Source organism: Pelodiscus sinensis, chromosome 6, assembly GCF_052426305.1.
Source record: "Pelodiscus sinensis isolate ZL-2025 chromosome 6, ASM5242630v1, whole genome shotgun sequence".
Lineage (NCBI taxonomy): Eukaryota > Metazoa > Chordata > Testudines > Trionychidae > Pelodiscus > Pelodiscus sinensis.
In genome coordinates this window covers 131230001-131253215 of record NC_143057.1, presented here as the reverse complement: position 1 = coordinate 131253215, position 23215 = coordinate 131230001, and the positions used below count along the sequence as shown (strand labels likewise).

General features: G+C 73.0%; 1 protein-coding gene across 1 annotated transcript in view; it reads left to right on the top strand.

Annotated features, from left to right (window-relative positions):
• The window catches only part of NPR2 (natriuretic peptide receptor 2), a 54916-nt gene that overhangs the window by 24287 nt on the left and 7414 nt on the right, over positions 1 to 23215 (top strand). Inside the window, 16 exon segments of the mRNA XM_089779547.1 lie at positions 1011 to 1071; positions 1074 to 1123; positions 6882 to 7017; positions 7225 to 7319; positions 7984 to 8116; positions 8896 to 8980; positions 10621 to 10741; positions 12444 to 12518; positions 12966 to 13043; positions 13225 to 13329; positions 14321 to 14392; positions 14722 to 14881; positions 16963 to 17118; positions 17731 to 17899; positions 20752 to 20898; positions 22576 to 22699. Of these exon segments, the coding sequence (XP_089635673.1) occupies positions 1011 to 1071; positions 1074 to 1123; positions 6882 to 7017; positions 7225 to 7319; positions 7984 to 8116; positions 8896 to 8980; positions 10621 to 10741; positions 12444 to 12518; positions 12966 to 13043; positions 13225 to 13329; positions 14321 to 14392; positions 14722 to 14881; positions 16963 to 17118; positions 17731 to 17899; positions 20752 to 20898; positions 22576 to 22699 (1767 nt within the window).

The following is a 23215-nucleotide window of genomic DNA, read 5'->3' as shown; positions in this document are numbered from 1 at the left end:
AGCCACGCCCCCCCCGGGCCCAGCCAGGCTGGAGTAGCACACGCCCCCCCGGGCCCAGCCAGGCCGGAGTAGCACACCCCCCCCCCCCCCCAGGCCCAGCAGGCTGCAAATGCCAGGCGCCCCCCCGGGCCCAGCCAGGCTGCAGTAGCACACGCCCCCCCCGGGCCCAGCCAGGCGCAGTAACACCCCCCCCCCGGGCCCAGCCAGGCTGCAGTAGCACACGCCCCCCCCCGGGCCCAGCCAGGCTGCAGTAGCACACGCCCCCCCCGGGCCCAGCCAGGCTGCAGCAACCCCCCCCCCCCCCGGGCCAGCCAGGCACGTGCAGCACCCCCCCCCCCCGGGCCCAGCCAGGCTGCAGTAGCACACGCCCCCCCCGGGCCCAGCCAGGCTGCAGTGCACACCCCCCCCCGGGCCCAGCCAGGCTGCAGTAGCACACGCCCCCCCCGGGCCCAGCCAGGCTGGAGTAGCACACGCCCCCACCCCTCCTGCTCCTGCCACCAGCGAGTCCCAGGGGGCAGCGCCCGGGAGGCTTATTCAGTCCTGGGGAGCAGTGTGTCCCCCCTCGCAGGGTGCTGAGCCAGCGCGGGCACCGGACCCGGCGTGGGCGGGCAGGCGGGTGGGGGGCGCACGGCGCAGGAAATCCTGGGTGAGCCCCGAGCCCCGCCCCTCTGAGCGCGCTGGGCCCCAGGGAGAGGGTGCACCGAGCCCCCCGGCCCCAGCCACTGTTCTCCAGCCGGGCGGACGCTGCCTGGCCCTGCGGTGTCGCTGGTTCTAGGGATCAGCGGCCTGGGGGGGGGGGTCCCTCTGTTCTCCAGAGCGCAGCCCCAGACAGCTGGGACCTCTGCAGAGAGCACCAGCCCCATCTGCCCACGGGCTGACACTGCAGCACACGGGGAAACTGAGGCACACAGCTGCAGAGGTGTTCCAGAGAATCCCCGTGTGCTGACGGCCTGGCCGGCTGGGGTATTTGCTGCTGGGACGGAGGCCAGGCCCTGTGCTTTGCCTTGCAGACGGTGCTGGTGATCACCTACCACGAGCCCCAGAACCCCGAATACCAGCACTTCCAGACCCAGCGATCCAGCGAGCCAGGGAGACCTTCGGGGTGGAGCTCGGCTACACGCTGGTAAGTGGGCGGGGCCTGCCTGTGCAAGCCGGGCCCCCTGGCTCCTGGCCGCTGGGCCGTGGGCCGGGCCTCCTGGCCGCCGGGCCGCCTGGCTCCGGGCCGCCTGGCTCCTGGCCGCCGGGTCCCCTGGCTCCGGGCCGCCTGGCTCCTGGCCGCCGGGCCGCCTGGCTCCTGGCCGCTGGGCCATGGGCGGGCCTCCTGGCCGCCGGGGCCCCCTGGCTCCTCGCCGCTGGGCTGTGGGCCCGGGGCCCCTGGCTCCGGGCCGCCTGGCTCCTGGCTGCCGGGCCCCCTGGCTCCTGGCCGCTGGGCCGTGGGCCGGGCCTCCTGGCCGCCGGGCCGCCTGGCTCCTGGCCGCTGGGCCGTGGGCCGGGCCTCCTGGCCGCCGGGTCCCCTGGCTCCGGGCCGCCTGGCTCCTGGCCGCCGGGTCCCCTGGCTCCGGGCCGCCTGGCTCCTGGCCGCCGGGCCGCCTGGCTCCTGGCCGCTGGGCCATGGGCCGGGCCTCCTGGCCGCCGGGCCCCCTGGCTCCTCGCCGCTGGGCTGTGGGCCGGGCCCCCTGGCTCCGGGCCGCCTGGCTCCTGGCCGCCGGGCCCCCTGGCTCCTGGCCGCTGGGCCGTGGGCCGGGCCTCCTGGCCGCCGGGCCGCCTGGCTCCTGGCCGCTGGGCCGTGGGCCGGGCCTCCTGGCCGCCGGGTCCCCTGGCTCCGGGCCGCCTGGCTCCTGGCCGCTGGGCCATGGGCCGGGCCTCCTGGCCGCCGGGCCCCCTGGCTCCTGGCCACTGGGCCGTGGGCCGGGCCTCCTGGCCGCCGGGCCCCCTGGCTCCTGGCCGCTGGGCCGTGGGCCGGGCCTCCTGGCCGCCGGGTCCCCTGGCTCCGGGCCGCCTGGCTCCTGGCCGCCGGGTCCCCTGGCTCCGGGCCGCCTGGCTCCTGGCCACCAGGCCCCCTGGCTCCGGGCCGCCTGGCTCCTGGCCGCCTGGCTCCTGGCCGCCGGGTCCCCTGGCTCCGGGCCGCCTGGCTCCTGGCCGCCGGGCCCCCTGGCTCCTCGCCGCTGGGCTGTGGGCCGGGCCCCCTGGCTCCGGGCCGCCTGGCTCCTGGCCGCCGGGCCGCCTGGCTGCCGGGCCTCCTGGCTGCTGGGTCGTGGGCCGGGCCCCGTGGCCTGAGTGTTCTTGGCAAGGCCTGTGGATGTTGGTCCTGGCCCCTGGTGGCTGGGCTGGGCCAGGCCGGCGTTCCCGAGCTGTGCAGGTGGCATAGAGCAGGCAGGTGTGCAGGCTCCGGCCTTCTCCTTGTGGGCGGGTGGGGTGCAAACCAGGAGGAGGGATGGAGAGAAGGAAACAGGGAGAGAGGAAGAACCACGTGCACACGCACACACGGCCACATGCACGCACATCCATTCACACGTGTCCATGCGTGTCCACATGCACACGTGTCCACACACACATGGCCACGTGCATCTGTGCAAACGTGCACACATATCCACGCGCACATGCACACACGTTGCTCTTCTGCAAGGGAGGCCGTGAGCCCGGGCCATGCCCGCACCGTGTTCCAGAGCCACGGGGCTGGGCGCTCTCCGGGTCTGGCATGTCGCCCCCTGGGAGCAGCGGCGGTGGGCGCTCGCCCGTGGCTCTGTGGCTTCCCGTCCCTGGATGGCCACATGGGCTGCGACTTGCCGGCCGGCTGGGGCAGAGTTAAGGCCGCCGCAGCGCCCGGCGTGGTGACAGCAGGAGGCGGCTGAGGGCGACCTTGGCCCGTCGCTCCCGTTGCTAAGTGCCTGGGTTTCTGAGCGCTCCAGGAGCGTCGCTTAGCAACGCCCGGATCCGGACGGGTGGACCCGGCTCGCTGCCCTGGGAGGGGCCTGGGCTCTTGCTCTCAGCGGCGCCCGTTGTGCACGTGCAGTGTGTGCCTGGGGGGCGTCGGGGGGGAAGACTAGCGGGTGGCGCTGCTACAGCCGGTCACAGGAAGAGCACAGTGTGGGAGTGGCCTGTGGAACGCACTGCCACAAGGTGCCACTGAGGCTGCAAGCCCGGGGAAGGTGTGGCTGTTGCTATTCAGAATGAGACGACCAAGCAAAGCCCAGGCTGGTCCGTGCCAGCTGCCTGGGGCCTGGGGCTGCTTCCCTGCTGTCTGGGTGTCTGGACTGGGGCTGCAGTCTAAGCTCGGGGGTCCCGGGCCCGGGCTGCGGCCCAGACATCCACACAGCAGCCATTGAATCCCAGAGCCGGCAGGGCCCTCCAGAGGCCAGCAAGCCTGCTCCCCTGCCCTCCCGGACGGGCCAAGCACCCTCCGGACCGGGGTGGGAACCTGCGGCCCCCGGCCCCGCCTGGATCCGGGCCCCAAGGCTCAGGCCTCCCCCTGCAGGGCTGGAGCTCTCAATCTACTAGCCTGGGCCCCCCACGGCTCTGGAGTGCGACGGGGACACACCCCAGGGGGGGCTTGGGGCTTTTTTGCTTCTCACTTGTTGTGACGGACCGGGCCGTGTCTGGGCACAGCTGAGGGCGTCCGCTCAGGGCGAATTGCTCAAATCCAGGGCTCCTTACAGCCCCCGACTGGCGACCTCTCCAAACAGGCCACAAACCAGTCGCACCGAGCGCTTCAGCTGCCTGCCTGAAGCCTCCCGAGCAAAACCCCTCCCACACCCCATCTCTCCCTGTGCCACAATCAGCCCCGGGCCTAACACAGGGGAGGGGTTAGACCCCAACCTCACCTCCCCCGAACAGGTTCTCTGGTCCCAAGGAACCAGCCCCAGGTCCCAGCCAATTGACACTCTGGACCTTGCCCACAAATCGCGCTGAGCCGATCCTTCAGCGTCTGAATGTGAGCGGTGCCTCCCTGTCTCAGCAATCGGCAACTGACTTTGATCTGTCTGCGTAGGGTCAAGTACCCGTTCTCCAGATCCTAATGCTGCTCTGCCCCCCCCACCTCACCCCCCTTCCTCTTCCCTTTCTCTTCCCCTCTCCTGTTTATTTCTAGTTTTCATGCCCCTTCTCGTAACTCCGGTCATCGGGGGAAGGGGGCTGGGCCCACAAAAGCTCATGGTCCCATCGACACGTTTCGTTAGTCTTTAAAGTGCCACCAGCATGGGTTTGTGAAGAACAAGTCATGCCAAACTAATCTGATAGCTTTCTTTGATAGGATAACGAGCCTTGTGGATAAGGGAGAAGCGGTGGATGTCATATACCTAGACTTTAGTAAGGCATTTGATACGGTCTCGCATGATATTCTTATTGATAAACTAGGCAAATATAACTTAGATAGGGCCATGATAAGGTGGGTGCATAATTGGCTGGATAACCGTAGTCAGAGAGTTGTTGTTAACGGTTCTACATCCTGCTGGAAAGGGATAACAAGTGGAGTTCCGCAAGGGTCTGTTCTGGGACCCGTACTGTTCAATATCTTCATCAATGATGTAGATATTGGGATAGAGAGTACGCTTAGTAAGTTTGCAGATGATACCAAACTGGGTGGGGTTGCAACTTCTTTGGAGGATAGGGACATAATTCAAAATGACCTTAGCAAGTTAGAGAAATGGTCAGAGGTAAACAGGATGAGGTTTAATAAAGAGAAATGCAAAGTGCTCCACTTAGGAAGGAACAATCAGTTCCATATATACAAGATGGGAAGCGACTGTCTAGGAAGGAGCATGGCGGAAAGGGATCTAGGGGTCATAGTGGACCACAAGTTGAATATGAGTCAACAGTGTGATGCTGTTGCAAAAAAAGCAAATATGATTCTAGGTTGTATCAACAGGTGTGTTGTAAGCAAAACTCGTGAAGTCATTCTGCCGCTCTACTCTGCACTAGTTAGGCCTCAGCTGGAGTACTGTGTCCAGTTCTGGGCGCCACATTTCAAGAAAGAGGTGGAGAAATTGGAAAGGGTACAGAGAAGAGCGACAAGAATGATTAAAGGTCTAGAGAACATGACCTATGAAGCCAGGCGTCATGAACTGGGCTTGTTTAGTTTGGAAAAAAGAAGATTAAGGGGGGACATGATAGCGGTTTTCAAATATCTAAAAGGGTGTCACAAGGAGGAAGGAGAAAATTTGTTCCTCTTGGTTTCTGAGGACAGGACAAGGAGTAATGGGCTTAAAGTGCAGCAGGGGAGGTTTAGATTGGACATTAGGAAAAAATTCCTAACTGTCAGGGTGGTCAAATATTGGAATAAATTGCCAAGGGAGGTGGTGGAATCTCCCTCTCTGGAGATATTTAAGAACAGGTTAGATAGACATCTGTCAGGGATGGTATAGACGGAGCTTGGTCCTGCCTTGAGGGCGGGGGGCTGGACTCGATGACCTCTCGAGGTCCCTTCCAGTCCTATTATTCTCTGATTCTACCAGCCCATTGGTTGTTTGTTTCTGTAACAGACGAACTCAGCTACCCCCTGAAGATCTTAAAATCGAAAGGTTTATTATTAAAAGGAAGAAAAGCCTGAGCGGGGTTGTTAAGGAGAATACGTTACAAGCCTCGAATCTCCCAGTTCTCGATGCAGGCTCTAGCAGAGATGTTACAGCTGCTGGCTTAAAAGTCTCTGGTTACATCCTGTGGCAGGATGGATCCACGGTTCTTCCCGGCTCATTCCCTGCCAGGATGCTTCTGGGATGAGGAGCTGAACTCAAGACCAGACGGAGGGGCCACATGGCCCTTGTACCTGCCCTGGCATCCTCCTGGCCAGAGCAGGTCACTGCAGGTCACATGGTGCTTCCACTATCCAAGTGTCCCAAGTCAGTCCCGTTCCTGAGGGGTGTATCGGCACCCACAGTCATTGTCTCCCTGCTAATGAGCACGGCCACCGGCATGCCTGGGCCCGTCGCTCAGGCCGTGGGGGTGGAAATCGGGGAAATCCGGCCTTGGATGGATACGCGTCAGCCCTCGCCCCCCCCGCACCGGGTCCCTCTTGCACAGCCCCCGCCTGTACCGAGTCGCCCAGCCCCCGCTGCTTCTGAGAAGCCCTGATCCCTGCTGCATCCTTGCTGGATCAGGGCTATGGAGCCAGGGGGTGGTGCCGGGGGCGGGGCTGTCTCTAGCGCAGGGTCGGGGATAAGGGCTATGGAGCCAGGGGGTGGTGCCGGGGGCGGGGTTGTCTCTAGCACAGGGTCCGGGATCAGGGCTATGGAGCCAGGGGGCGGTGCCGGGGGCGGGGCTGTCTCTAGCGCAGGGTCGGGGATAAGGGCTATGGAGCCAGGGGGTGGTGCCGGAGGCGGAGCTGTCTCTAGCGCAGGGTCGGGGATAAGGGCTATGGAGCCAGGGGGTGGTGCCGGAGGCGGGGCTGTCTCTAGCGCAGGGTCGGGGATAAGGGCTATGGAGCCAGGGGGTGGTGCCGGGGGCGGGGCTGTCTCTAGCACAGGGTCGGGGATCAGGGCTATGGAGCCAGGGGGCGGTGCCGGGGGCAGGGCTGTCTCTGGCACAGGGTCGGGGATCAGGGCTATGGAGCCAGGGGGCGGTGCCGGGGGCGTGGCTGTCTCTGGCACAGGGTCCGGGATCAGGGTTATGGAGCCAGGGGGCAGTGCCGGGGGCGGGGCTGTCTCTGGCGCAGGGTCCGGGATCAGGGCTATGGAGCCAGGGGGTGGTGCTGGGGGCGGGGCTGTCTCTAGCGCAGGGTCCGGGATCAGGGCTATGGAGCCAGGGGGCGGTGCCGGGGGTGGGGCTGTCTCTAGCGCAGGGTCCGGGATCAGGGCTATGGAGCCAGGGGGCAGTGCCGGGGGCGGGGCTGTCTCTAGCGCAGGGTCAGGGATGGCTCGGGGCCTCTGACGTGTCTCCCCTGTGGGCAGATGAACCTGGTGGCCGGCTGCTTCTACGACGGCGTGCTGCTCTACGCCCTGGCGCTCAACGAGACGCTGGCCGAGGGCGGCTCCAAGAAGGACGGCGCTCGCATCGTGCGGAAGATGCGGGACCGGAAGTTCCAGGGTACCGGCCTGGGGAGCCTGTGGGGGAGGGGCGGTGCCGCGTCCCTGTGCCAGCGGGGCCCATGGGCGCCCGGCCTGAGGGGGGGAAGGGCCCTAGGCCCAGCTGCTGCTGGTCCTTGTTCGGGGGGAGCTGGCACCGCGTGGTCCCCACGGCCCTTCTGGGTCCCCAGGTGCTCACCCCTCCCCTCCCCTCCCCTCCCCCCTGCAGGGGTCACGGGCCTGGTGAGCATGGACAGCAACAACGACCGGGAAACGGACTTCAGCCTGTGGGCGATGGGTGACCCCGCCAGCGGGGAGTACGAGGTGGGTGCGGGCGGGGGGCGGGAGGCTGGGATTCCCACGCTCCGGGCTGGGGGGCTGCCCGGGGGGGGCGGGAGGCTGGGATTCCCACGCTCCGGGCTGGGGGGCTCCCGGGGGGGGGGAGCTCCCCGGGGGGGGGGGGGGGGGGCGGGAGGCTGGGATTCCCACGCTCCGGGCTGGGGGGCTCCCGGGGGGGGCGGGAGGCTGGGATTCCCACGCTCCGGGCTGGGGGGCTGTGGGGGACCCCGGGGGGGGGGGGCGGGCGGCGGGGGGGCCCAGGCTCCGGGGGGGGGGGGCGGGGGGGGTTCCCGGGGGGGGGGCGGGAGGCTGGGATTCCCACGCTCCGGGCTGGGGGGCTCCCGGGGGGGGCGGGCTGGGGGGCTGGGGGGCTCCCGGGGGGGGGGGAGGGGGGGGGCGGGGGTCCCGGGGGGGCGGGAGGCTGGGATTCCCACGCTCCGGGCTGGGGGGCTCCCGGGGGGGGCGGGAGGCTGGGATTCCCACGCTCCGGGCTGGGGGGCTCCCGGGGGGGGCGGGAGGCTGGGATTCCCACGCTCCGGGCTGGGGGGCTGCCCGGGGGGGGGGCGGGAGGCTGGGATTCCCACGCTCCGGCTGGGGGGCTTCCGGGGCGGCGGTGGAGCAGAGGCCCAGCCGTGCCCTCTCTGTGCAGGTGGTCGGGCACTACGTGGGCGCGGAGAAGAGGCTGATCTGGCTGGGGAGACCCATCCGCTGGGTGAAGGGGGCGCCCCCCCTCGACAACCCGCCCTGCGTCTTCGATGCGGACGACCCCTCCTGTGACAAAAGTGGGTGTGAGGGGGGCTCCCCCCCCGGCCTGTCTCTGAGCCCTGGTGTCCCGCCTCCCGTTCGGCTGCCCTGGGGACAGGGGCCAGGGCTCCTGCCCCCCCTGCAGGAAGGTGCCCAGCTGGGCCAGGAGCCTGAGAGCTGTAGGCAGCCTGCTGCCCTGCCCGGCCTCCCAGGCCCCCCCCGGGCTGCAGCCCCCTGGACCCATCCCTGGGTACCGGGAGCCCACCAGGCCTGTGGCTGCCCGGGCGACACGTGACGGGAGCCCCAAGGGAGGGGCTGAGATTCGCCAGGGCGCAGGGCGAGCTGGGGGCCTGTGGGGAGCCCTGCCCCCCGACGAGCCCTGCCCCCCGACGAGCCCTGCCCCCTGACGAGCCCTGAGCCCTGCCCCCCGACGAGCCCTGCCCCCCGACGAGCCCTGCCCCCCGACGAGCCCTGCCCCCTGACGAGCCCTGAGCCCTGCCCCCCGACGAGCCCTGCCCCCGACGAGCCCTGAGCCCTGCCCCCCGACGAGCCCTGCCCCCCGACGAGCCCTGAGCCCTGCCCCCCGACGAGCCCTGCCCCCCGACGAGCCCTGCCCCCGACGAGCCCTGAGCCCTGCCCCCCGACGAGCCCTGCCCCCCGACGAGCCCTGCCCCCGACGAGCCCTGAGCCCTGCCCCCCGACGAGCCCTGCCCCCCGACGAGCCCTGAGCCCTGCCCCCCGACGAGCCCTGCCCCCCGACGAGCCCTGCCCCCCGACGAGCCCTGCCCCCTGACGAGCCCTGCGCTCCCGTCCGCAGCCCCGGTCTCCACGCTGGCCATCGTGGCGCTGGGCACCGGCCTCACGCTCGTCATGTTCGGCATCTCCAGCTTCCTGATTTTCAGGTGAGACCCAGCCACGGTGCCCGCCCCCTGCTCCCGGGCCCTCACTGCCGGCGCCCCCCCCCCCCGCTCCCGGGCCCTCACTGCCGGCGCCCCCCCCCCCGCTCCCGGGCCCTCACTGCCGGCGCCCCCCCCCCCCGCTCCCGGGCCCTCACTGCCGGCGCCCCCCTCCCCCGCTCCCGGGCCCTCACTGCCGGCGCCCCCCTCCCCCGCTCCCGGGCCCTCACTGCCGGCGCCCCCCTCCCCCGCTCCCGGGCCCTCACTGCCGGCGCCCCCCTCCCCCGCTCCCGGGCCCTCACTGCCGGCGCCCCCCTCCCCCGCTCCCGGGCCCTCACTGCCGGCGCCCCCCTCCCCCGCTCCCGGGCCCTCACTGCCGGCGCCCCCCTCCCCCGCTCCCGGGCCCTCACTGCCGGCGCCCCCCTCCCCCGCTCCCGGGCCCTCACTGCCGGCGCCCCCCTGCTCCCGGGCCCTCGCTCCCGGCGCCCCCCCCAGCTCCCAGGCCACTGCCGGCGCCCCCCTGCTCCCGGAGACCCCGGCCAGGCTCTTCCCCAGCGACCAGGTTGGGGCTCATCCCTGGGCCCAGCCTCCGGGCTCCCAGGCCGCCTGCACCCCAGCCGGGTCAGATCCCGGCCCCCGGGGGAGAAGGGCCCGTGTCCCATCCCCCCACAGCCAGGCCGTGTGCGTGGGGGGCTCCTCGGCAGCCCCTCAGCAGGAGCCAGACGCCGAGGGGTCACTGCAGTGAACCAGGCGGGTCTGGGGCAGCGCTGGGGGGCGGGTCCGGGCGAGGGGCTCAGAGCCAGCCTGGGTCCCCCCCGCACGGCACCGAACCAGCCGCACCCAGCGCCCCCCCGGCCGGCAAGGAGCCCCCCCAGCAATTCTCCTGCCCGGGGTGGGAACTGGTTTTGGGTCGGGGGCCGCTGACGCCCAAAAGACTCAGTCGGGGGCCGCCCCCCCCAAGCCGAGGGCCCTCCCCATGTTCCCCCAGAGCCGGGGCCCGGCCCCCCCCGCTCTGAGCTCCAGCCCCGCGGGGGGGGGAGGGAGGGGGCAGGGCCCAGCCTGGAGCCTGGCAGGTCCGGGGCGGGTGGGTCCCTCGGTGCCTGTGGGCCGGGCGGGGGAGGGGTGGCTGGGCGGCTCCTGCTCTGACCCAGCCTGGCTGCGCCGCGTTCCCAGACCGGGGGGGGGGGGGGGGGGGTCGGTTTCGTCTCTCGTGCGAGGGGCCCCCGACTGGCTTGTCTGGGGGTTGGTGCCCCCCCCCGTGTGTCACCCTCAGGCGGGGGGCTCCGTGCGGCAGGGCCGGTTAGCACAGAGCATTGGGGTGACCCCCCACGGCAGGGGGCCAGGCCCTTGGCCCCCCCCCCCCAGCCAGGGCCGAGGAGCCGGATGCAGCGCAGCTCGGGACCGTGCCGGCAATGGCCCCTCCCGTCTGCCCTCTCGCCGCGGCCCCCACTGAGGCCGGGGGGGTCTGGGGATGCTGCTCCCAGGGACAGCGCCCCTCCCCCCCTTTGGCTCACGGTCACAGGGCCCCAGGGTGCACCGCGCACGTCGGCACCGCGCACGGCTCTGGCACCGGGGTCTGTCTGCGCCCTGGGGCCAGGGCCTTGGGGACCCCCCGGAGGTGTCACCCCGACGCCCTGCGCCCCCAGGAAGCTGCTGCTGGAGAAGGAGCTGGCCAGCATGCTGTGGCGGATCCGCTGGGAGGAGCTGCAGTTCGGCAGCGCCGAGCGCTACCACAAAGGGGCCGGCAGCCGGCTCACCCTGTCGCTGGTGAGAACGCCCGTCCCCTCGCCCCGCGCCTCCCCGGGGAGCCCTGTGCCTCGCCCCCCTCGCCCCCCCGGCCCCCCTCGGCCTCCCTCGGCCCCCCTCGGCCTCCCTCGGCCCCCCTCGGCCTCCCTCGGCCCCCCTCGGCCCCCCTCGGCCTCCCTCCGCCCCCCTGGGCCCCCCTCGGCCTCCGTCAGCCCCCCTCGGCCCCCCTCGGCCTCCCTCGGCCTCCCTCGGCCCCCCTCGGCCTCCGTCGGCCCCCCTCGGCCCCCCCTCGGCCTCCGTCAGCCCCCCTCCCCCCTCGGCCCCCTCCCTCCGGCCCCCCTCCCCCCTCCCTCAGCCCCCCCTCCCCCCTCCGGCCCCCCTCCCCCCTCAGCCCCCAGCCCCCCGGCCCCCTCCCTGCCCCCCCTCCCCCTCCCTCGGCCCCCCTCGGCCTCCGTCAGCCCCCCTCGGCCTCCCTCGGCCCCCCTCGGCCTCCGTCAGCCCCCTCCCCCCTCAGCCCCCCTCCCCCCTCGGCCCCCTCCGTCAGCCCCCCTCGGCCTCCCTCGGCCCCCCTCGGCCCCCCCCCCCCCTCGGCCCCCCTCGGCCCCCAGCCCCTCAGCCCCCCCTCCCTCCCTGGCCTCCCTCCGTCCTCCCTCGGCCCCCCTCGGCCTCCGTCAGCCCCCCTCGGCCTCCCTCGGCCCCCTCGGCCTCCGTCAGCCCCCCTCGGCCCCCTCCCTCCGGCCCCCCCTCCCCCCCTCGGCCTCCCCTCCCTCGCCCCCCTCCCTCCCCCGCCCCCCCCCCCCCGGCCCCCCTCGGCCCCCCTCCCTCAGCCCCCCTCGGCCTCCCTCGGCCCCCTCGGCCCCCTCCCCCCTCGGCCCCCCTCGGCCCCCTCGGCCCCCGTCAGCCCCCCCGGGCCCCTCGGCCTCCGCCCCCCTCGGCCCCCCTCGGCCCCCGTCCAGCCCCCCTCCCCCCTCGGCCCCCTCGGCCCCCGTCAGCCCCCCCGGGCCCCTCGGCCTCCGTCGGCCTCCCTCGGCCCCCCTCGGCCCCCGTCAGCCCCCTCGGCTCCCTCGGCCCCCTCAGCCCCCGTCAGCCCCCCCCCCCCCGGCCCCCTCGGCCCCCCTCGGCCTCCGTCAGCCCCCTCGGCCCCCTCGGCCTCCGTCTGCCCCCCTCGGCCCCCCTCGGCCCCCGTCAGCCCCCCACCCCCCTCGGCCCCCCTCGGCCCCCGTCAGCCCCCCACGGCCCCCCTCGGCCCCCGTCAGCCCCCTCAGCCCCCGTCAGCCCCCCTCGGCCCCCTCGGCCCCCGTCAGCCCCCCACGGCCCCCGTCAGCCCCCTCGGCCCCCACGGCCCCCGTCAGCCCCCCACGGCCCCCCTCGGCCCCCCTCGGCGCCCCTCAGCCTTCCTCAGCCCCCCCTCGGCCATCCCTCGGCCATCCCTCGTCCTCCCTCAGCCCCCCTCAACCCCCCTCGGCGCCCCTCAGCCTCCCTCAGCCCCCTCGGCCCCCCTCGGCCCCCCTCGGCCTCCCTCAGCCCCCCTCAACCCTCCTCGGCCCCCCTCAGCGCCCCACGCAGGACCTGGCCAGGTGCCTCCCCAGCCAGCCCCCGTGGCTCCTGGAACGCCCCCGTCACCTGCAGGCGCCCACGGACCATCCCGACTTGTCCCCTCCCTGCCAGGCCCTGCACCGCCCCCCCCCCCCCCCCCCCCCCGCTAACGCCCTGTTCCCTCCAGCGGGGCTCCAGCTACGGCTCCCTCATGACGGCCCACGGCAAGTACCAGATCTTCGCCCACACCGGCCACTTCAAGGTGAGTCCAGGGGCATCGTGCCCTTTGCGCCCCCCCCCCGCACCCCTGCCCTGCGCCCCCCCTGCGCCCCCGCCCCGCCCCCCCGCCCCGACCTGTCCCTGCCCCGCCCCCCTGCGCCCCTGCCCCGCCCCCCGCCCCAACCTGTCCCTGCCCCGCCCCCGACCTGTCCCTGCCCCGCCCCACTGCGCCCCTGCCCCGCCCCGCCGACCTGACCTGTCCCTGCCCCGCCCCCTGCGTCCCTGCCCCGCCCCCTGCCCCGCACCCCCACTCTGTGCCCCCACCCTGCGCCCCTGCCCCGCACTGACCTGTCCCTACCCCGCACCCCCACCCTGCGCCCCCACCCTGCGCCCCTCCCCCGCTGACCTATCCCTGCCCCTTCCTGCCCCGCGCCCCTGCCCCACACTCCGCCCCCCGCCCAGCCCCATGCTGACCTGTCCCCGCCCCCAGGGGAACGTGGTGGCGATCAAGCACACGAACAAGAAGCGGATCGAGCTGACGCGCCAGGTGCTCTTCGAGCTCAAACACGTAGGTACCGGGCTGGGCCGGGGAGGGGACCCGGCTGCTCGGAGCCCGGCCTGTGGCCCCCACGAGACACGGCGGGGCCCGGGGCTAGGAGCCGCCGGCGTCCTTTGCATTGGCAGTGCAGGGCCCCCCCGCCGGCCCCGGGGCCCCGATGCTCAGGCTCCCGCCTCTGCCTCGGCCCTAGATGCGAGACATCCAGTTCAACCACCTGACCCGGTTCATCGGCGCCTGCATCGACCCCCCCAACATCTGCATCGTGACGGAGTACTGCCCCCGGGGCAGCCTGCAGGTGAGCCGGCGCGGGGAGCTGCGGGCGCCGGCCTCGGGGGGGGGCGGGGGAGGGGCACGCGGGCGGGGGAGTCGCCTGGTCGGGGGAGGGGCGCGCGGGGGGGGGGGGGGAGTCGCCTGGTCGGGGGAGGGGCGCGCGGGGGGGGAGTCGCCTGGTCGGGGGAGGGGCCTGGTCGGGGGAGGGGCGCGCGGGCGGGGGAGTCGCCTGGTCGGGGGAGGGGCACGCGGGGGGGGGAGTCGCCTGGTCGGGGGAGGGGCCTGGTCGGGGGAGGGGCGCGCGGGCGGGGGAGTCGCCTGGTCGGGGGAGGGGCACGCTGGGGGGGGGGAGTCGCCTGGTCGGGGGAGGGGCGCGCGGGCGGGGGAGTCGCCTGGTCGGGGGAGGGGCCTGGTCGGGGGAGGGGCGCGCGGGCGGGGGAGTCGCCTGGTCGGGGGAGGGGCACGCTGGGGGGGGAGTCGCCAGGTCGGGGGAGGGGCCTGGTCGGGGGAGGGGCGCGCGGGCGGGGGAGTCGCCTGGTCGGGGGAGGGGCGCGCGGGCGGGGGAGTCGCCTCGACGCAGGGAGCCGGAGCCGGAGCCGCACGTCCGGCCGCTGCAGGAGCGTCGGGTGGGTCGGCCGCCCGGGGCGCACGAGGCGGGTGCGGGCGAGTTAGCCCCTGGCCTGGCGGCTGGTACTTGCCCAGGGCCGGTGGGCGAGACCAGGCCCCAGTCACTGGGCAAGCAGAGGCAGCTCCAGGCCGGGGGCCGCCGCTTCCAGAGGGCTCCCCAGCGCGGAGGGGAGCTGGAGCTGGAGGAACATGCCGGAGCCGGGGGTGGGGTTGGCAGCGAGTTTGCTGCTGGCCCAGACGACCCGCCATCGGGCGGGGGCGGGGAGGCATCGGGTCAGAAACGGGAGCCGGCGGGGGCAGGGCCTGGGCCGGTGTGACAACCCCCCAGCACAGGCCAGGGAGCCCGGCTGGGACCCGGAGCCTGCCTGAGGCCCCCTCCGCCCCCCCAGGACATCCTGGAGAACGAGAGCATCAACCTGGACTGGATGTTCCGCTACTCGCTCATCAACGACATCGTGAAGGTAGGAGCGTGGGGCGGGCGCGTCCCGGAGCCAGGCCCCCCCCCGCCATGGGCTCCGGTGCCCCCCAGCGAGCATCACGGCCCTGCGGGCGCCCCTCCCTGCTCAGAGCTGGGGGGACCCCCCTTATCCCCACCCCACCCACGAGGGAGGGTGCAACGGCCCCCCCATCTGCCCCGGTACCAGCCCCCTCGCCAGGCCAGGACACTGGCAACCCCTTGGCCGCCGTGGCTGGGACCTGCCAGCTCTGTCGCTCTGCCCCGATGGGCTGCCCCAGGCAGGGGGGCCAGGCTGGTCGGACGCCCGGGGCCTCAGCAGCGTGTCTGGCGCAGGGAATGGCCTTTCTGCACAACAGCATCATCGGGTACCACGGCAGCCTCAAGTCCTCCAACTGCGTGGTGGACAGTCGCTTCGTGCTCAAGATCACGGACTACGGGCTGGCCAGCTTCCGCGCCAGCTGCGACGCCGAGGACAGCCACGCGCTGTACGCCAGTGAGTGCCCTGGGGCGCTGCCCCCCTCCCCGGAGCCTGCCCCGTCCCCATCCTTCTCCGGAGCCTGCCCCTCTCCGGCCTCCCCGGAGCCTGCTTCGTCCCCATCCTTCTCCGGAGCCTGCCCCTCCCCATCCTTCTCCGGAGCCTGCCCCTCCCCGGCCTCCCCGGAGCCTGCCCCGTCCCCATCCTTCTCCGGAGCCTGCCCCTCTCCGGCCTCCCCGGAGCCTGCTCCGTCCCCATCCTTCTCCGGAGCCTGCCCCTCTCCGGCCTCCCCGGAGCCTGCTCCGTCCCCATCCTTCTCCGGAGCCTGCCCCCTCCCCATCCTTCTCCGGAGCCTGCCCCCTCCCCATCCTTCCCCGGAGCCTGCCCCCTCCCCATCCTTCTCCGGAGCCTGCCCCTCTCCGGCCTCCCCGGAGCCTGCCCCGTCCCCATCCTTCTCCGGAGCCTGCCCCGTCCCCATCCTTCTCCGGAGCCTGCCCCTCCCCGGCCTCCCCGGAGCCTGCCCCGTCCCCATCCTTCTCCGGAGCCTGCCCCTCTTTGGCCTCCCCGGAGCCTGCCCCCTCCCCATCCTTCTCCGGAGCCTGCCCCTCTTTGGCCTCCCCGGAGCCTGCCCCCTCCCCATCCTTCTCCGGAGCCTGCCCCTCTCCGGCCTCCCCGGAGCCTGCCCCCTCCCCATCCTTCTCCGGAGCCTGCCCCTCTTTGGCCTCCCCGGAGCCTGCCCCCTCCCCATCCTTCTCCGGAGCCTGCCCCTCTTTGGCCTCCCCGGAGCCTGCCCCCTCCCCATCCTTCTCCAGAGCCTGCCCCCTCCCCATCCTTCTCCGGAGCCTGCCCCTCTCCGGCCTCCCTGGAGCCTGCTCCCTCCCCATCCTTCTCCGGAGCCTGCCCCCTCCCCATCCTTCTCCGGAGCCTGCCCCCTCCCCATCCTTCTCCGGAGCCTGCCCCTCTCTGGCCTCCCCGGAGCCTGCCCCGTCCCCATCCTTCTCCGGAGCCTGCCCCTCTCCGGCCTCCCCGGAGCCTGCCCCCTCCCCATCCTTCTCCGGAGCCTGCCCCCTCCCCATCCTTCTCCGGAGCCTGCCCCTCTCCGGCCTCCCCGGAGCCTGCCCCCTCCCCATCCTTCTCCAGAGCCTGCCCCGTCCCCATCCTTCTCCGCAGCCTGCCCCTCTCCGGCCTCCCCGGAGCCTGCCCCCTCCCCATCCTTCTCCGGAGCCTGCCCCCTCCCCATCCTTCTCCGGAGCCTGCCCCCTCCCCATCCTTCTCCGGAGCCTGCCCCTCTCCGGCCTCCCCGGAGCCTGCCCCCTCCCCATCCTTCTCCGGAGCCTGCCCCTCTCCGGCCTCCCCGGAGCCTGCCCCGTCCCCATCCTTCTCCGGAGCCTGCCCCTCTCCGGCCTCCCCGGAGCCTGCCCCGTCCCCATCCTTCTCCGGAGCCTGCCCCTCTTTGGCCTCCCCGGAGCCTGCCCCCTCCCCATCCTTCTCCGGAGCCTGCCCCTCTCCGGCCTCCCCGGAGCCTGCCCCCTCCCCATCCTTCTCCGGAGCCTGCCCCTCTCTGGCCTCCCCGGAGCCTGCCCCCTCCCCATCCTTCTCCGGAGCCTGCCCCTCTCCGGCCTCCCCGGAGCCTGCCCCCTCCCCATCCTTCTCCGGAGCCTGCCCCTCTCTGGCCTCCCCGGAGCCTGCCCCGTCCCCATCCTTCTCCGGAGCCTGCCCCTCCCCATCCTTCTCCAGAGCCTGCCCCGTCCCCATCCTTCTCCGGAGCCTGCCCCTCTCCGGCCTCCCTGGAGCCTGCTCCCTCCCCATCCTTCTCCGGAGCCTGCCCCCTCCCCATCCTTCTCTGGAGCCTGCCCCTCTCCGGCCTCCCCGGAGCCTGCCCCGTCCCCATCCTTCTCCAGAGCCTGCCCCCTCCCCATCCTTCCCCGGAGCCTGCCCCTCTCCCGCCTCCCCGGAGCCTGCCCCCTCCCCATTCTTCTCCGGAGCCTGCCCCGTCCCCATCCTTCTCTGGAGCCTGCCCCCTCCCTGTTGGGGGGAGAAGGGGCCCGGTGCTGGGGACGTGGGTCCCGCCTGGACCTGGCTGTGCCCTTGCTCCCCAGAGAAGCTGTGGACGGCCCCGGAGCTGCTGCAGAAGGGGCCCCTGGCTCCCCAGGCCATGCAGAAGGCCGACGTGTACAGCTTCGGCATCATCCTGCAGGAGATCGCCCTGCGCAACGGGCCCTTCTACATCGAGGGCATGGACCTGAGCCCCAAGGGTGAGGGGCGGGGTCCCTACAGTGAGTGGGGGTTGGGCCCCTAGGGTCAGGGTGGCAGGGTCCTGGACCCCGAGCACGGGGGGGGCAGTGCGGGGCCGGGGCCCTAGGAGGGGGGGCAGGACCCCGAGCGCAGGGGGGGCAGTGCGGGGCCGGGGCCCTAGGAGGGGGGGGGGGCAGGACCCCGAGCGCGAGGGGGGCAGTGCGGGGCCGGGGCCCTGGGGGGGCAGTGCGGGGTCGGGGCCCTGAGGGGGGGGGCAGTGCGGGGCTGGGCCCCTGGGGGGGCAGTGCGGGGTCGGGGCCCTGGGGGGGGCAGTGCGGAGGGGGCAGTGCGGGGCCGGGCCCCTGGGGGGGGGCAGTGCGGGGTCGGGGCCCTGGGGGGGGCAGTGCGGAGGGGGGCAGTGCGCGGCCGGGCCCCTGGGGGGGCAGTGCGGGGCCGGGGCCCTGAGGGGGGGGCAGTGCGGGGCCGGGCCCCTGGGGGGGGCAGTGCGGGGCCGGGGCCCTGAGGGGGGGGGCAGTGCGGGGCCGGGGCCCTGAGGGGGGGCAGTGCGGGGGGGGGAGCCTGCCCCCCGGCAGCCCAGTGGCCCTTTGCCCGGTGACGCCCTGTCCCTGCAGAGATCGTGCAGAAGGTGCGGAACAGCCAGAAGCCCCATTTCCGGCCGGCCGTGGACACGGGGCTGCACAGCCCGGAGCTGGCCGTGCTCATGGAGCGCTGCTGGGCGCAGGAGCCGGCCGACCGCCCCGACTTCGGCCAGATCAAGATCTTCATCCGCAGATTCAACAAGTGGGTGCCTGGGCGGGGCAGGGCTGGGGGCGGGGCGGGGCAGGTCTGGGCAGGCCCGGCGGGGGCAGGGGCAGGCTCTGCAAAGGTGGGGCAGGGATGAGAATCTGTGGTGGGGTTGTGGTGCGCACGAGGGTCCGTGGTGGGGTTGTGGTGCGCACGAGGGTCCGTGGTGGGGTTGTGGTGCTGCACGAGGGTCCGTGGTGGGGTTGTGGTGCCGCACGAGGGTCCGTGGTGGGGTTGTGGTGCCGCACGAGGGTCCCCAGTGGGGTTTAGGGATGTTAAATAGCGTTAGATTGAATAGTCGTGTAACCTCATCAAATTTTAGCCCAGGCCTGCGGCGGGCTGAGGCTGCTCTGTGGGTCCCTTGGTGTCACTCTCCGGGGCCCGGGGATTTCAGATCCCCGTCGCTATGGGGCCCATCCTAGGTCCCAGACAGCTGGGTGACGTCCAGGCCTGTGTCAGCCTCCCCAAGAGCAAATGTTCCTTTCTCCCCCCACCCTACATTCAGCCATGCAAAATGTTGGGGAAACTGAGGCACCCCGCAGTCATACCACAGTACCAGCAGGGGGCTGTGTCCCAGCCTGTCCCTGAGCACCAGCCCCGGTGGCAGCGGGGGAATAGTTGCCCTGGGGGTGTGTGCAGTGCGGTTGTGAGGACCTGCGGTGTCACATCCCCGGGGCAGCATGTGCAGGGGTGGGGGTGCGGTGTCCCACCGGGCTGGGGGAGCAGGCACCAGGGGCATGTGCGGTGCAGTACCCCGGGGGCATGTCTACACTACCACCCTAGTCCGAACTACCTGGGCCGTGCCGCGTGGAGCCGCGTGTACCTGCGTGGAGCCGCGTGGAGCCGCGGGTACGGAGTCCGCACTAGCGGGGATTTAAAAATGGTGCCGGCCGGCGAGATGCAAAGAAGCCCGGGAAATTCAAATCCCTGGCTTCATTTGCACCTCCGGTTGCCGACATTCCCACCCGAGTGTGAACTCGGGAGCTAGTGTAGACAGACCCTGAGGTATCTGGGGGGGCATAGGGAAGCCAGGGGGCTTGTGGTGTGGTGGGGGATCTGGGAGGCGCAGTGAGGTATGGTACCCAGAGGGCTCACGATGGGGTATCTGGGGTGGTGGTGCAGTACCCGGAGGGGGGGTTGCAGTGGGGTACCAGAGGAGGGGCAGTACCCAGGGAAGGGGCAGGGAAGTGTGGTGTGGCGGGGGGTACCAGGGGAGGTGTGGTACCCAGGGGGGTGCAGTGAGGTACCAGAGGAGGGGCAGTACCCAGGGGAGGGGCAGGGAAGTGTGGTGTGGCGGGGGGTACCAGGGGAGGTGTGGTACCCGGGGGGTGCAGTGGGGTACCAGGGGAGGGGCGGGGAAGTGTGGTATGGCGGGGGGGTACCAGGGGAGGTGTGGTACCCGGGGGGGTGCAGTGGGGTACCAGGGGAGGGGCGGGGAAGTGTGGTATGGCGGGGGGTACCAGGGGAGGTGTGGTACCCGGGGGGGTGCAGTGCGGTACCAGGGGAGGGGCAGGGAAGTGTGGTGTGGCGGGGGGTACCAGGGGAGGTGTGGTACCCGGGGGGTGCAGTGGGGTACCAGGGGAGGGGCGGGGAAGTGTGGTATGGCGGGGGGGGGTACCAGGGGAGGTGTGGTACCCGGGGGGGTGCAGTGGGGTACCAGGGGAGGGGCGGGGAAGTGTGGTATGGCGGGGGGTACCAGGGGAGGTGTGGTACCCGGGGGGTGCAGTGGGGTACCAGGGGAGGGGCGGGGAAGTGTGGTATGGCGGGGGGGGTACCAGGGGAGGGGCGGGGAAGTGTGGTGTGGCGGGGGGGTACCAGGGGAGGTGTGGTACCCGGGGGGTGCAGTGGGGTACCAGGGGAGGGACGGGGAAATGTGGTATGGCGGGGGGGGTACCAGGGGAGGTGTGGTACCTGGGGGGGTGCAGTGCGGTACCAGGGGAGGGGCAGGGAAGTGTGGTGTGGTGGGGGGGTACCAGGGGAGGTGTGGTACCCGGGGGGTGCAGTGGGGTACCAGGGGAGGGGCGGGGAAGTGTGGTATGGCGAGGGGGTACCAGGGGAGGGGCGGGGAAGTGTGGTATGGCGGGGTGGTACCCGGGGGGGCGAGGGGGCGGGGGGGTGGGGAAGTGTGGGTGTGGCGGGGGGGTACCCGGGGGGGGGGGGAAGTGTGTGTGTGGGGGGGCAGGGGGGGGGTACCCTGGGGGGGGGGGCGGGGAAGTGTGGTGTGGCGGGGGGTACCAGGGGGGGGCGGGGAAGTGGTGGTGTGGCGGGGTGGTACCCGGGGGGGCGGGGAAGTGTGGTGTGGTGGGGGGGTACCCGGGGGGCGGGGAAGTGTGGTATGGCGGGGTGGTACCCGAGGGGGCGGGGAAGTGTGGTGTGGCGGGGGGTACCCGGGGGGGGGGAAGTGTGGTGTGGCGGGGGGTACCCGGGGGGGCGGGGAAGTGTGGTGTGGCGGGGGGGTACCCGGGGGGCGGGAAGTGTGGTGTGGCGGGGGGGTACCCGGGGGGCGGGGAAGTGTGGTGTGGCGGGGGGGGTACCCGGGGGGGCGGGGAAGTGTGGTGTGGCGGGGGGTACCCGGGGGGCGGGGAAGTGTGGTGTGGCGGGGGGTACCCGGGGGGGGCAGGGAAGTGTGGTGTGGCGGGGGGTACCAGGGGAGGTGTGGTACCCGGGGGGTGCAGTGGGGTACCAGGGGAGGGGCGGAGGGTACCCGGGGGGGCAGGGAAGTGTGGTGGGGGGGTACCAGGGGAGGTGTGGTACCCGGGGGGTGCAGTGGGGTACCAGGGGAGGGGCGGGGGGTACCCGGGGGGCTGCGGTGCGGATCGGTACCCTGCCCGCTGCGCCCGTGTCCGCAGGGAGGGCAGCACCAGCATCCTGGACAACCTGCTGTCGCGCATGGAGCAATACGCCAACAACCTGGAGAAGCTGGTGGAGGAGCGGACCCAGGCCTACCTGGAGGAGAAGCGCAAGGCCGAGGCCCTGCTCTACCAGATCCTGCCCCAGTGAGACCCGTGGCCAGAGGGCAGGGTTGGGTGTGCGGAGGTGCGGGGGGCAGGGTGCTCTGGGAGTGCCCTGGTGAGGGGGGGCAGGGTGCCCCGGCAGTGCCCCGGTGGGGGGGGCAGGGTGCTCTGGGAGTGCTCCAGTGGGGGGTCAGGGTGCCCCGGCAGTGCCCCAGTGAGGGGGGCAGGGTGCCCCGGGAGTGCCCCGGTGGGGGGGCAGGGTGCCCCGGCAGTGCCCTGGTGGGGGGGCAGGGTGCTCTGGGAGTGCCCTGGTGGGGGGGGCAGGGTGCCCCGGGAGTGCCCTGGTGGGGGGGGGCAGGGTGCTCTGGGAGTGCCCCAGTGGGGGGTCAGGGTGCCCCGGTGAGGGGGGGCAGGGTGCCCCGGGAGTGCCCCGGTGGGGGGGGCAGGGTGCCCCGGCAGTGCCCCGGTGGGGGGGGCAGGGTGCCCCGGGAGTGCACCGGTGGGGGGGGCAGGGTGCTCTAGGAGTGCCCTGGTGAGGGGGGGCAGGGTGCCCCGGCAGTGCCCTGGTGAGGGGGGGGCAGGGTGCCCCGGGAGTGCCCCGGTGGGGAGGGCAGGGTGCTCTGGGAGTGCCCTGGTGGGGGGGGCAGGGTGCCCCGGCAGTGCACCGGTGGGGGGGCAGGGTGCTCTAGGAGTGCCCTGGTGAGGGGGGGGCAGGGTGCCCCGCAGTGCCCTGGTGAGGGGGGCAGGGTGCCCCGGGAGTGCCCCGGTGGGGGGGGCAGGGTGCCCCGGCAGTGCCCTGGTGGGGGGGGCAGGGTGCCCCGGGAGTGCCCTGGTGGGGGGGGCAGGGTGCTCTGGGAGTGCCCCAGTGGGGGGTCAGGGTGCCCCGGCAGTGCCCCGGTGAGGGGGGGCAGGGTGCCCCAGGAGTGCCCCGGCAGTGCCCCGGTGGGGGGGGCAGGGTGCTCTGGGAGTGCCCTGGGGGGGGGGCAGGGTGCCCCGGCAGTGCCCTGGTGGGGGGGGCAGGGTGCTCTGGGAATGCCCTGGTGGGGGGGGCAGGGTGCTCTGGGAGTGCCCTGGTGGGGGGGGCAGGGTGCCCCGGCAGTGCCCCGGTGAGGGGGGGCAGGGTGCCCCGGCAGTGCCCTGGTGAGGGGGGGCAGGGTGCCCCGGCAGTGCCCTGGTGGGGGGGGCAGGGTGCTCTGGGAGTGCCCTGGTGGGGGGGCAGGGTGCTCTGGGAGTGCCCTGGTGGGGGGGGCAGGGTGCCCCGGGGGTGCCCTGGTGGGGGGGGGCAGGGTGCTCTGGGAGTGCCCTGGGGGGGGCAGGGTGCCCCGGCAGTGCCCTGGTGGGGGGGGCAGGGTGCTCTGGGAGTGCCCTGGTGGGGGGGCAGGGTGCCCCGGCAGTGCCCCGGTGGGGGGGGGGCAGAGGAATGGGTCTAAGTCAGGGACTCCCGGAGGTGGGGGGGCACGTGCCCTGCCCTTAGTCGGGGGGTCATGGGGGGTCCGCCCAGAGGCTGGTCTGGCTGGGCCTGGGGCGGCTGGTCGGGGGATGGGTCGGGGAGGGGGTGCCCCACAGCAGATGCCTGAGCCACCACTGGGCACCAGCTGGGCCCTGCCCCAGCCCCTGAGACCCTCCCTCGGCCTGGCCGGGGCTGCCAGGGACTCTCCTGCTGGGCTGGGGGTGGGGGGGGGCTGCTCTGAGAACGCCCCCCCCCTCCCCGCCCCCCAGCTCTGTGGCCGAGCAGCTGAAACGCGGGGAGACCGTGCGGGCCGAGGCCTTCGACAGCGTCACCATCTACTTCAGCGACATCGTGGGGTTCACGGCCCTGTCGGCGGAGAGCACCCCCATGCAGGTAACGGGGGGGAGAGCACCCCCAGGCAGGTAACGGGGGGGAGAGCACCCCCCATGCAGGTAACGGGGGGGAGAGGGCCCCCCAGGCAGGTAACGGGGGGGAGAGCACCCCCAGGCAGGTAACGGGGGGGAGAGGGCCCCCCAGGCAGGTAACGGGAGGGGGAGAGCACCCCCCTGCAGGTAACGGGGGGGAGAGGGCCCCCCAGGCAGGTAACGGGGGGGGAGAGGGGGGGGGGAGGGGAGCACCCCCCCATGCAGGTAACGGGAGGGAGAGCACCCCCCATGCAGGTAACGGGGGGGAGAGGGCCCCCCAGGCAGGTAACGGGGGGGAGAGCACCCCCCCCTCAGACACCCCAGTGCTCCCTGTGCCCCCCCAGGCAGGGGGGGAGAGGGCCCCCCAGGCAGGTAACGGGGGGGAGAGCGCCCCCCAGGCAGGTAACGGGAGGGAGAGCACCCCCCTGCAGGTAACGGGGGGAGAGGGCACCCCCCTGCAGGTAACGGGGGGGAGAGGGCCCCC